General features: G+C 45.3%; 2 protein-coding genes across 2 annotated transcripts; both read left to right on the plus strand.

Moving 5' to 3' along the window:
- The first annotated feature begins 455 nt into the window (after positions 1–455).
- Positions 456–8768, plus strand: RPS18 (ribosomal protein S18). Its single transcript, XM_044672555.1, has 6 exons — positions 456–522; positions 1101–1199; positions 7409–7495; positions 7588–7689; positions 7817–7908; positions 8649–8768. Exons 1-6 carry the CDS (start codon positions 520–522, stop codon positions 8722–8724), a joined length of 459 nt encoding a protein of 152 aa, XP_044528490.1. The 5' UTR covers positions 456–519; the 3' UTR covers positions 8725–8768.
- A 539-nt stretch (positions 8769–9307) lies between these two features.
- B3GALT4 (beta-1,3-galactosyltransferase 4) lies at positions 9308–11727 on the plus strand. The gene is made up of 2 exons (XM_044673096.1): positions 9308–9383; positions 10301–11727. Exon 2 carries the CDS (start codon positions 10322–10324, stop codon positions 11441–11443), a length of 1122 nt encoding a protein of 373 aa, XP_044529031.1. The 5' UTR covers positions 9308–9383; positions 10301–10321; the 3' UTR covers positions 11444–11727.
- The last annotated feature ends 1985 nt before the right edge of the window (positions 11728–13712 follow it).

The raw sequence follows: 13712 nt of genomic DNA on the forward strand, positions 1-13712 counted from the left end.
GCCGCCTCTGCCCTACCCTGCCCCGCCCCTCAGCTACTTCCGCTAGGTGTCTGTAGAAATAGGTCCGTCCACGCACCGGGTGGGGTGCACAGGGTCGAGGATGGCTCAAATCGGGACACCCAATAGAATAGCAAGAATGACGTTGTAGCCTAAAAGCATGGGTGTCAAAATCGTTTAGCCAGTTCCTGGGGTCGTTCTCTTGAGCTCTCTATTGGAAACCGGAGTCGGCACACTCACTGCTCGGTACTTTGACTTCAGGAGACATTAGTTTCTAAGACGGAAGGGACTGCAGAGTGCACAACGGAAACGCCGGTGCCCCAAGTTGACTCGGAACGACCTTCCCGGAAGCAACGTCACCCAAAGCGACGTAGAGTAGGAAGTGCCTTTGCATTCGATAAACCTTTTTTGCCTCTCTCTCTTCCTTTCTCTTCTTCCCCGCCCTCTCGGGCGAGTATATAAGGCGAACACGTAATTTCCGTTTCCTCTTCCAGAGGAGGCTCTCACGCCGCCGTTGCAACCATGGTAAGACTGGCTTCAAATCTGGTCCGGGGATCCGGCGACATCGGGGTCAGGGGTTTGTGGACCGGACCCGGGACGCTTCGAGGGCGACCCAGCCCAAAGGGCTGCAGGTTGCTGGCGATATTGCTGAGCCGCGCCCGCGTGCTTAGGCCAGGGCGGAAGGTCTCGGTAATGGAACCGGCTCCTGGGTCCTTAGAGAGGAGGGACGGAGAATGGCGCTGGGAGAGGCGGGTGTCACCCTGGATCCCCTATTTCCAGTTGCGGTTGACTGTATTCGGAGGGAGTGATTCTCACCTCCTGACTGGACTCCCACACTTCACATTCGTTTTTCAGCTTCCTAGGGAATTTCCAGGGTCATGCCCAGACATGATCAACCCCTTGGTTTTCCCGTGTGGCCGAGGGGCGGGTGATCTCACGCCCTCCTTTGTATTTAGGGGTCAGAGGAAAGGGTCTGGCTATCATAGCTATTGACATGTAATTTGAGGGTTCTCCCTACGTACCACGTAAGGAATTCATGGTGGTGTACACCCTGTGATCGATTTAAATTTACCCAAATTGTTCCTACTGTCTCGATCCCCTAGTCTCTTGTAATCCCCGAGAAGTTCCAGCACATTTTGCGAGTGCTCAACACCAACATTGATGGACGGCGGAAAATAGCTTTTGCCATCACAGCCATCAAGGTAAGGGCCTTCCACGAAGTTATAGAACGGAAAGGTAGGGCAAATGATAGATTTGTGGAAACATCAAAGAAGAGAAGTTGGGACTTGAGGATTAACCATCATAAAAGATAAGGGTGTTGTTACCTGAAGCAACACAATAAAAAAAAGTATCTTTTATATCCTAAATGCTATGTATCAATGGAAAATTCTTTCAGGAGTTCTGCTTCTCCCTACCTGCCTCAATGCTACTTATTATTGCTTTCCCTATCCTTTTAAAAACTTGAATATTTTAGACTGTGTCAGGTACCTCCTTGGACCAGTACTAAGAGGCACAGCAGGATGGTAGGGTGTGAAAAGTGCAGGACTTGTAGTCAAGTGGGTTCAGATACCACTTATTACCTTGGACTGGGTAAGAAAGTTCTCAAAAGTCTTTGAGTTCCCACGTATCTACAATGGCAAGATTGATAGGAGACCTTTGAGACCTTTTCCAGCTCCAAATATTGGAAATCTATGTCAATTCTAGCCTCTACTGTACCTTGAAATGTATTTAGGAAGACAAATAGGGAACATTTACTTAGGAAAGTGATGCTAATGGTTAAATGGACCATGACTACTTTTATTATCTTTTGCTTGGATTTTTTTTCTTGAGGCAATTCTGATATTTCCTTTTGTCAAGCCTTACTTGTCCTATCTTATTAGGCTTTCCCCCCAGGACTACAGTGATCTTTCCTCTGAAATTCATTTCTTTGTACAAATGTTTGTTGAAATCCGAGGTCTTAACTGGAAATACACAGAAATACTAAAGTTGTCTGAAAAACCAAGTCTTTAATCAGAAGAGAGATAGTGTTCAATATTTGCCACTACACAGAGTCAAGCTTCTAAAACCACAGAACCAAAGGCTCTGGCACTCTGGCAACAGTATCTCTTTGAGAGGATCACCCATGATAGATGATACTCCAAAGAACAATAGAATTTGGGGAACTAAGGACAGGGAAGTATGATTGATTGACCTTGCCATGGTTACAAGGAGTCCCAACTACACTGATGGGATGCAAATAGGCTTGGGAAAGAAACCGTAGCTAAGAGGCTGGGGTATCTGGGAATGGTCTACTTAGTACTAATACTAAAATGATGGTCCCAGCTAAGGAGTTCTCTTCTTGGGAAGGGATCTATAATACAATGGGGGAAACTTCATAGACTGAAAGAGCATTTGATTAGATCTGCTAGCCCTACCTAAGGTAGGATTATCAATTTAAGGTCTATTCAGTCTGAAATGGGCCGGCTGAGACCTCCCTCGGGCAAATTCTCATGGGACAGGGACAAACTTGGGGTCTCCAGTTTTCAAGTTGACAACTGAAAGATTAAAAAAACAAAACAAGGTAGCCAGGCCTGGAAACAAGGTGTCCTGGGTTCAAGTGTGATGAGAGAAACTACCTAGCTTTGTAACCCTGGGCAAATTACTTAACCCCATTGCCTCAGCCCTTGCTGCTCTTACCCCTCGCCTTCCATCTTAGAATCAAGTATTGGATCCAAGGCAGAAGAGTGGTAGGGGATAGGCAGTGGGGACTTGCCCAGGGTCACACAGCCAGATTTGAACCTAGGACCCTGATGGCAAACCTATTCCACATGTCAGCACTGACACATGAAGCCATTTTCTGTGACACATAGCTGCATACAGAAGTATATTATTTAAACTATAAATATTGGGAAATTATGGTTGTTTTTTTCCCAAAGTGACACACCAAGCTCAAAAGATTGCCCATCACTGACCTAGGGCCTCCTGTCAATAAGCTCTCAATCCACTGAGCCACCTAGCTGCCTCCCCTTGCCACTCTTAAAATATATATGGGGTGATGTTTGAAAACAAGCTTTCTGAAGTGTTTTCCCTTCTAAATTCACATTTTTTACATAGAGCCTTTTGAGTAGTCCCAACTTCCTACTTAAATGGGTTTTTTTGTACTTCAATGGTGGGATTTGAACTAGACCTTAAAGGATGAGGTCAGAAAAGTGAAACCAGTGGATCAGTAAACAAGGAGGCATACAAAGTGTAGGAGGTGGTCCCAGAACTGAGACTTAGAAGGGCATCCATTCTGTAGGCATTTATTAAGCTATTAAGTAGCAGGTGTTAGGTGCTGGTAGTGAAAAGAAAGAAAATACAGTCTCCTCAGGAACTCACCTTCATCTCTTGGGGAAGACTACATCCAAATAACACTACCAACAGTTTAGGTATAGAATAAATTGGAAATAACCAGAAGGAAAGTAGTGGAATAAAGGATGGGAAAAGTTTACTATAGTTGGGACTTGAAAGAATTTCAGAAACAAATCCCTTTACATATAATTTGAATTAAAGCAATATTTCCCTACGTATTATTGATCAGATTTGGTATTAGGTTTTCTGCCTTTATTCCTCATCCCTGAAATGTGTTCCTTCACTTCCTCTTCAGATCCATTGTTTCTTGTTTTTGTTTTTTTTTTTTCCAAGACTAAACTCAGGCATAGTCAACATGAAACTTTTTGTTACTTGGGATTTCCCTCTTATTGTATGTAAATGGTTCCATTCTGTAGCAGAATGTGTACTCCCAGGGCCCCTGGCCCTCCTTCCCCCCTTCCAGCTAGCTGTCTTGCAAATAAACAGACCCTTGATATTGACTTAAACTGTACTGTTTGGCCTGAAGATCTGGACTAGGTTCAAATTTAGTATGGGCAAGAACTTCAATCTAGCTCCAGTGCTCTTTAATATTGAGGATGGTGGTACATCTTTATTTTTACTAACCTCCAAAAGCAATTTAGCATTTCCTTCCATTGTGAAATTAAGGCAACAGACTAGTTTTTGTAGTCCCTGTAGATAACTCAGTATATCATTTGGGCCTCTCACTACTTTGAAATTACTGTAATTGTAAAAGACACACTGCTAGACGTGATTCAAATGGGGGGGGGCGTATTTTAAAAATGTATCTGTGTCCTATGCATATTTAAAAACATTCTGAGGCAGTTTCTAGGTTTCACTGGCCTACCAAAAGTAGAGAAGGGTCCATGACAGAAAAAAGGACTAAGACCTTATGATCTAGTTTAATCCAAATCTTTTATTTTGCAAATGAGGAAAATGAAGCTCCAGAAAGTTGTGAGTTGCCTATGGATGGCTATACAAGTAGTAACTGTCAGAAGTGGGATTTAAATCTTTATTTCCTCAGGTTATAGTCAGGATGTTCTCATCACTACCAGAATGGGAAAGGGCTTCTCAGGGCAGCTTCCCTTGTGTGTTTGTAATTTATAAAGAAATCAGAGGTGGAATGACAGACTGGTAAAGAAGTCCTCTGGTGCTTTATATAAGAAAAAAAAGCAGATTGGAGTCAGCCAAGACTAGAATGGAGTGCAGTCAGGTATAAAATGTAATGGAAGATAAAGATTTGGATGCTTGTCTGGGCTGTAGGATATTGGCTTTTTTCAATCAAGTTGGATTGGATTAGAGAGTGATAAGCAGGAGTCAGAAGACATGACTTGAGTATTAACGTATTTTAAAAAGAAACTTTAGACACTTAGTGAAATATATAGCAGTTATTTTTCAGTGTGTCTGACCTTCATAACTGCTTTGGGAGTTTTCTTGGCAAAGATACTAGAGTGGTTTGCCATTTCTTCGACTCAATTTACAGTTGAAGCAACTGAGGCAAACTGTTAATTGACTTGCGGGGCAGAATTTAAACACATCTTCCTGACTCCAGGCCCAGCACTATCCAGTGCTCTCCACTTTATCCTTAGCTGCTTATTTATAACAGAAGTGGGTCAGGGCCATTGAGGGGGCTAAACCAATGTATTAATATTGTTGTATTGTTTTGTTAAATATTTAATTTCTGTCTTAGAATTAATACTGAGCATTATTTCCAATGCAGAGGAGCAGTAAGGGCTAAGCAATTGGAGTTATGTGACTTGCCTAGAGTCACATGGCTAGGATGTGTTTGAGAATAGATTTGAACCTAGAACCTGTCTCCAGGCCTGATCATCATCTGGGTTAACTAGCTGCACCCCCACCCCAAATTGTGTTTAAATTTGGGTCATTCAATCTATACTGGGTCAGGGAGTGTTGGGGCTTAGTATTTGGCAACTACTTAAGGGTATAGACATTTCATGTCATTAAAATGAGATCGATGGGAGGGGGATAAAGTACATATGAAAGAGTAAATTAGAGGTAATATTTAGGTCTTATACAAATCTTGTTTGAAGGAAGACAGTCAATTTAGTCAGTATAAACTATAATGGGTAGAGGGAAGAAGTTATCAAGTAGTGAGGAATCAGAAACCTGACGATTGTAAATTTACTGTTGAAGGAAATCTATTTTGCCTAAAGAAGACCGAGTTGGGGAGCTTTTTAAATATTAGGCTTAAAAGAGGCAGCTGTCACCTGGTGGTTGAGTGGGTAAGAGAAAGACCTGAGTTGAAATCCAGCCTTGCATTTCCTAGTTGTGTGGCCCTGGGGAGATCATTTAAGCTCTAATTCCCTGTCAGGGATCCTCTGGGGAAGGAAATGGCAAACCCACTCCAGTATCCTTGCCAAGAGACCCCATGGGGTTCATGGGGTCACCAAAAGTCCTGTGTGGCCTTGGGCAAGTCTCTTAAGCTTGTTAGGCCTCCTTTAATTTGAGGAGGTTGTTTTGGGTACCCTCAGAAATCCCGTATAGTTTTGGATTCATAATCATAAACTTGGAAGGAGCTGTATTTCAACTTAGTATTCCTTAGAATTAGAGGTTAGATGAGCAACTGTCAAGGTCCTTTCTAGCATATGACTAACTAATGGGACAAGTTCTTCAGAGGGCCTTTCTAGCATAACTTAAGTCATTCTTTGATTTGCCCTTGCATTTCTGCCAAAAGTATTCCTAATTCAGGGTCTTTTCCATTCCCCATATGGGGATTGTTGAAACAGCTTTGTGTGGGTCTCCTTAGCTCTATGTACAATTCACTGCCAGAAGAATCAAGTGATTTTTATAAAGTACAGGTCTGATCGTGATATCCACTTGAAACACTCGGTAAAAAGTCCTACTTGGTATTCAATCCTGTTCATAACCTGTCCTGTTGAGATTTTTTTTTTTAAGGATCAGGTCTCATCTTCTATCTTTCCTGGTCCCATCCTAACCTCCCATTCCTTTTACCTGGCCCTTCCTTTCCCATACACTGTTCCTACCTTTCATTCATATAGACTGCATGTATCTTGTACAGTTATTTGCAGGTTTCCTGTCCCTTAGAATATGAGCACCTTTGTTTGAAGGCAGGGACTTTTTTTTTTTTAACTCCATTAACTTAGCTCAGAATTAGTGTTAACAGAAAGTATTGAATGCTTAGTTTACTGGCTTCCTTTTTCTCCAGATATTTGAAGTTATGTTGCCTTTTTTTTTTTTACTAGGACTTTAAGGTTTGCAGAGTGCTTTACAAGCATTCTCTCATTTGATCTTCACAACAACCCTGGGAGATGGTTGCTATGGTCCTCATTTTATAGATGAGGAGACAGAACAGTTAAGTGACTTGCCCAGGATCACATTTAAACTCAGGTCTTAGCACTCTACGTAACTGTCATAGAGGAGCACAGTGCCATTTTTCACTTGTCCTGGCTAACACAGCTAATAAATGTCTGGAAGAGCGTGGGGCATGTGTTTATAGTGTTGAGTGAGAACAACATTGGCAGCAATAATTAGACCATTGAAGGGTCTGAGAATAAAAAAAAATCAGCATTTTATAACAGATGAGTTGTATGCTTAAGGGACCGCAAAATCCTTTCACAATGATGAGATAATGGGCACAGTCAACCAAAACATGCTTTTTATTTGTTTCTGTATATGTCTGTACCCTTTGTGTTAAGAGTCTTGAGTCCTGGTTCTTAATATAAGAATCCCAAATGTGACAGCCCCAAAAGCTAATGAGACCGTGGCCCATATTGACTAAGAAAGGCATACTCCCACATCTGACAGATCGTTTTCATTTCTGGGCACTAAACTTATGGAAGGCTTTGGGGGGGGGGGACGCATTTTTGTGGTTTGGTAGAATTGTTAGACTGAGGTCCTTAAAAGCAAAGACCTAAAACCTTTTGTATCCCTGAGGACTAGCATAGAACTGTTCAGCAAGCAGCCTGGTATTATCTGGCCGAAAATCTTATTCAAAGTAGACCAAATGATTGTTGCTCTCCGTGAATGCTTCTCATTACTGTTTGGTTTTGCTGATCTTGTTTCTCCCTATTTTCTCCTCCAGGGTGTGGGTCGAAGATATGCTCATGTTGTACTGAGGAAAGCGGACATTGACCTCACCAAGAGGGCTGGTGAGCTCACTGAAGATGAAGTAAGAAATTACTGAAAGAGTGGGGATGGGAGCATACATTCTGGAAGAAAAAAGTTTGGGGCTATACTCTATTATTCCCACTCCCATCACAGGTGGAGCGCGTGATCACTATCATGCAGAATCCTCGGCAATACAAGATCCCAGACTGGTTCCTTAACAGACAGAAGGATGTAAAGGATGGAAAATATAGCCAGGTAAGGGGGGTGGGGGGAGTGTTATTGGTTAAAGTGACTGTGGGTTTATAAGACTGCCTGGAGTGTGGGTGCTGGTAGAGAAATAGGCCAGGAGATTGAACAATTTCTAAACTCTCTACCTGTATAGGTTCTGGCTAACGGTCTGGACAATAAGCTTCGTGAGGACCTGGAACGACTGAAGAAGATTCGGGCACATCGTGGCCTTCGACACTTCTGGGGGTGAGTGGGATGGGATGATGAAGAAAAAGCTTTAAGCTCTTATCAGCTGTACCATTCATTCTGTGAAGTACCTTCTTATACAAGGAACTATAGAAGCACTGGGACTGCCGGGTGAATTAAATGTCTATGGATTATGATGTAGGAAGATGAATTTTTAATACCCAAATCATGTAGTAGTGCATAGCACCAACAAAGTTGGCCAAAATTTAGGGTAGAGCAAGAATATATGATGCATAAAGGAATAAGGTAGGCAGGGGGTATAGGAGTGCCAAAAGTTTAGAGGTCCTTGAAGATTAGGATTGGGTGTTCATAGTTTGTCATGGAGAGGGAGAAAATTTTGAATTTTTTTAATGCAATTGGGAAATATTTGACAGAAGCATATTTTAAAAACTATATAGGTGACAAGAGCTAGAAGCTAGGTAGAAATTTTAGGTGCAGAAAGGGGAGGGGGCGGTGTTTATGGAAGGGGAACAGAATTGGCAATTGAGGATCAAAGGATCAAGTGAGGGGTGGGGCACAAGGGTAACAATTCTGTTTAGCCAGACTGAATTTTATTTGTAAGCAGTTGGAAATGTGATCCTCTGGATCAGGGCTAAGTTGGTGGTTTCCCACTCAAGTGAATGAGTCATTGAAATTAAATAGGCCAGATTTGGAAGGGTTCTGGGAAATGACTGGTGCTTTCAGCTGACATCTTGACAACTCTGCTGTGTCCTAATCCTTGTCCCTTCTCTTTCCTATAGTCTCCGGGTCCGAGGCCAGCACACCAAGACTACAGGCCGCAGGGGTCGCACTGTGGGTGTGTCCAAGAAGAAGTAATCATACTCACTGGCCTTGTCTATTAATAAATAGTTTATATCAAATTTGTTCAAGTGTCTGGTTTCTGTCCTTTCTCTGATTTTTCAGTTCAGTGAATACTAATAAGCATCTGCTCTAGGGATGATGCATTCATTTTTGGCCATTACAAGTAAAAGAAGGCTCTTTTAAAGAGAAGCACATGAACCCAGGAAGTTCTTTTCCTCCAACACCTCTCCTTTTTATCTAACCAGTCTCCCATGCCTCAGCTCTGCCTAAAAGAAAGGATCCAATGTTGGTCTGTAGCCCTCCTTTAGACAACTCCAGCTCCTACAGTTCAGATTTGAAAGCTGAAATTGCTAATTGGATGAGAAATGGAGCGCTTGGGTTTTAAGCTGGGGCTGGCAGCTGTCCCAAAGCACTCAAGCTTTCTGGTACTAAGGTCGGCCTTGGCTCCGAAGGTGAGCCGGCACACCCAGGCCCAGACTTCCCTTCCAGCCTTTTGACTTCCACTTTAGGGAACTGTGTTGGGGGTGGAGTCGGGTCTCAGGGAAAAGGAAGCAGGGCTGGACCTCCAGGGGTGGGACCTTTCTCCCGCCTCCACCATCCCGATCCCTACAACCTGGGAGAGCCACGAGGCTGAGAGGCTGGAGCGCCCCTCCGAATTGAAGGGGCTCGCGGAGGTGAGGACCTCGGAGCGGGGGTTCTGCGCGTACAGAATGAAGTGTGGGAGGGCAGCCTGGCTGGGCTGGGCTGGGCTGGGCTGGTTGGGTCGAAAGCAGAGTGAGCATTCCGAGGGGATTACAGCGCAGCCTCGGCTGTACAGCGGAGCCGGTCCCCAGATGCAGAGACACCCAAGGACACCCCAACATCCGAGGAAGGCGGGAGACCGAGCCTCGCTGCCCCGCACCGGGAGAAAGCGAACGGGAGGGGACAAGCGCCCCACCCTCCTCAGTCCGGGAGAGTAATTGCCGGGAGGCCCTGCGGGAGACAATGGGAAGGGACCACCCAAACCTCGAAGGAAGAGGGGAAAGGGGATAGGGCGGGGCCCGGTGCTATGAGAAGCTCTACCGATCTAAGGCAGAGAGAGATTGCTGACAGCAGGCAGACCTGGGAACGGTGTAGGGGTGGGAAAGCTAGAAGGAGGGGCCAGAGGGATGACGGGGAGAAGAGGCGTGTGCACGCAACGGATAATCGGCGAAACCATGGAGCCAGGATTTAGGGCGTCAGGGTGCTGCAGACAAGGTAACCCCCTCCGGGTGGCCCCCTTGTCCCCAGCTCCCTTTCTCCCCCTCCCTCTCCCAACCCTACACTATCTCGGCGTCTGTCAGCCCGCTCCTCCATTCTCTGCAATCAGCATCCTCAGTTCCATTGCCCCACCCCCCACTCTTCCTTTCTTTTTTCCCAGTCCACCTCCCAGAGCAGGAGCTGGCGAGGAGGATGTTGGGGTCTCCGAGAGGCAGCTGGGAATGAACGATGAAGAGCTAGGGCTGTCTAGGTGGGCAGCCAGGACCCAGATGACTATCTTAGAGGGAGCCCTGCCTGTGTTCCAACTCTAATCTCCTTCTACTCTTCTTGCTCTCCATTTCTCTGTTCCCAGGTCACCACCAAATCTGAATCTATGCACCCTACCATGTCCTTCTGCCTTCACCCGCGCTGCATTCTCCTGGCAGCTGTGGCATTCTTGTGTGTCTGGGCCATCTTCTGTCCTTCTGCGATAAGGAAGGAGCTCTCCTGCACTCCTTTAATACCAGCCCCAGCTGCACCTGTGCCCCCACTCTCCTTGCCTCACCTTCTGATCCCTAACATAGGAGTTTGCACAGGTCTTGGTGCCCCACTTTTCCTTCTGATTCTAGTGAGCACAGCGCCTGACCACCAAGAGCAGAGAGATGCCATTCGAGCCTCTTGGGGGGCTCCTCGGGAGATCCAGGGCTACTTGGTCCGGACACTTTTCATGCTGGGGGAACCCAGTAATGGTCCTTTGGAACACATTAAGGAAGTATTGAAACAGGAAGCCCAGGTTAAGGGGGATATTGTGCAAGCTGCTTTCATGGACTCCTATCGAAACCTTACCCTAAAAACCCTAAGTGGGCTGGCATGGGCAGCCAGGTACTGCCCCGATGTCCACTATGTCCTCAAAACTGACGATGATGTCTACATCAATGTCCCCGGCTTTGTGGCTGAGCTTGAGCGACGAGGAAACGACCTGAAAAAGGACTGGCAACAAAGATATCTTGACAGAGATGGAATTGTAGCCCATAACCCACGCCTTCCTGTACCCTACCTGTACCTAGGCCATATTCACCGGAGAGTCTACCCTTCCCGCTCGGAGTACAGCCGGCACTGGGTATCAGAGGTGCAATGGCCTTCTGCCAGGGGTCCCTTCCCACCCTATGGTTCAGGCACTGGCTATGTGTTATCGGCCCCAGTCCTGCGGCTGATTCTGAGGGCAGCTGGGGGTGTGCCTCTGATACCGGTAGAGGATGTCTTTATCGGGGTGATTGCCAAGAGGGTAGGGGTGGTCCCCATCCACAGCATACGAATAGCAGGTGCCTCCCGCTACCCCATCGATCGCTGCTGCTTTGGGAGGATCTTACTAAGCTCTCACCATATTGAACCTTGGGAGATGAAGGATATCTGGGAGCTTGTGAGGGGTTCCTCAGGGAATGGGCCACTTTGCTCCTGGCTCCAAGAAACCTTGGGAATGCTAAGATGTTGGGTGATGCAACACTGGCATTTTTGACAACTCATAAGAGCTGAGGCTGGAGACATCAAGAGGAAGGGGTTCGAAGAGGCTGGGGGCCACAGCCCTGTCCCACATTCTGAAGAGCTGGGAATGATCAGGAGAGGGCTGAGATCTGAGAGCTGGATGGGCCCTGATCAGCTGGGGAGAAAAGCCTTCCTCCCTATCCTGAGATGGTCGGAGGGGATAGAGATGAGACTGTCTCCCAGGGTGTAGTGTCTTTCTGCAGGGGCAGGAGGTGATAGCTATTCCTATGAATTAGTAAAGCCTCCTTGTTTTCTTCATCTTCGTGTATTGTATTGAGACTACAGTAAGAAAACTAATGTGACCTGAGGTTGCATTAAGTGGTGTCCAAGACTAGGGTGTAATAGTCCAGCTGTAAACTGGTCTGCTCAGACATCTGAAACGTTCTAGAAACCACCCAATCAGCTGGAGAGAGCAGGCCTGTTACTGTCTGATGGGAAGATGAAGCTAATGAGTTCCCTATGCTGTTAGGAAATCAGATGAAGGAAACTGCAATGTTTTGCCTGGGGAACACCTTGAATAGTTTTCTTTATCCCAGAAAACAGAACCAGGAACAAGGGATGGAAATTTGGAGGCAGCATGCATTATGGTTAACCAATTTACATGTGCCTTGTTTTTCTATGAAATTCCATGTTTGTTTACTGCCTTCTTGACCTTGGGTAAAGACTAGCTAGCATTTTTTTTTTTTTTATAAACTCTTACCTTCCATCTTAGACTTGATAACTGTGTATTGGGTTGAACAATGGTAAGGGCTAGGCAAGGGAGGCTAAGTGACTTGCCCAGGGTTACACAGCTGTTATCTGAGGCCACATTTGAACCCAAGGCCTCGTCTTCAGGGCTGGCTCTCAATCCAGAGCCACCTAGCTTCCCCCTAGCATTTATTCATGTAATACTTTTATGTCATTCAGTCCTCACAACACCGTGACCAACGTGCTAGCATTAGCCTCCTTTGCAAGGTTTTGAGTTATTAAAGGTTGTACACAGCCAGCATCTGGGGCAGGATTCTAACTCAGGTTCAGCACCCAAATTCTCTGTGCCAGCTGGTGGCCTAACCAAATCACTCTACCTCTGTGGGCCTCGGTTTCACCATCTTTAAAATAGAAAGGGTTGAATCAGATGTCCTCGGAGGTTCCTTCTAGCTTCAGAGCGATAAAGGCAATCATGTGTCTGGCTCTGAAGAATTCGCTCCTCCCAGCTCTGGCTTCCTACTTCCCCCAGAACTACCCCAAGTGTCATATGGTAAAACCATTCATTAGGTTTACGAGAGTGCTTCTATTACTTCTCCCTTTGGGGTTCACAAACTGCCCTTCCACCAATACCAAGGAAAGGCTGACCACTGGGCTTTAGGGCCATGTCCTTCAGGTCACTAGGCGTTGTTAGCAGTATCCACAGCAAATCCAGGAGTAGATGGGTCTCAGACTGACTAGGAAGCAGACAGGAGTGGGCCATGAGGCTCCTGGTTCACAATGGGCCCTAGGAATCCTTTGAAGAAACATCAGACTATCTCAAGTCCCACTACCAAATTTCTAACAAAATTATCTAGCCTTTGCTTAGAAGACATCTTCAAGGGAAAACTCATCCAAACCACTCTAAGCAGTCTATTTCCACTTTTGGACAGCTCTGGGAATTTGAGTTTTTTCCCTATAGGGATCTAAATCTTGAATCTGCTTCTAACATGATAGACTAGTTTATTGTTTTTCAGGGTTTGGGGTTCAAACTGCAATGGTGCTGGGAGTGATATAAACATGGTAGGACTGTAGAAAAATGAAAATGATCACTAACACTTATCTAGAGCTTCATATTTTACCAAGAACCATTCAGCTAGTCTGTCAGGTAGGTGGGTAGATTTAAAATTAACCTCAGGACAAATTTAACAAGTCAAGATGTTTAACTAGGAGCTGCCTTGAGAAAGTTGCCCAAGCACAAGCTGGATGGGACCATTTGTTAAGAAACTCTTAAACAGGATTAACTCCAAAAAAGGTGTTACACTATGGTCTCTCAGGCACTTTCCAATTCAGATTCTAGGACTAATGGGATTTAAAACTATTAAACCACCAGTGATTCTAAAAATGGGAAGCTTTTGCTACCTCTTCCCAAAATAATAAGTGAGGAACACAGAGAAGGGGATTGATTTCTATAAGAGGGGAGGGACAGATCCTGGGACCAAAATTCCTTTTTTTCCCTCCCTACTCCAGAATCTGCCTGAGCCTGGGACGAGAACTGCCACAACAGGAAAACCTGGCAG

Source organism: Gracilinanus agilis, chromosome 4 (genome assembly GCF_016433145.1).
Source record: "Gracilinanus agilis isolate LMUSP501 chromosome 4, AgileGrace, whole genome shotgun sequence".
NCBI lineage: Eukaryota > Metazoa > Chordata > Mammalia > Didelphimorphia > Didelphidae > Gracilinanus > Gracilinanus agilis.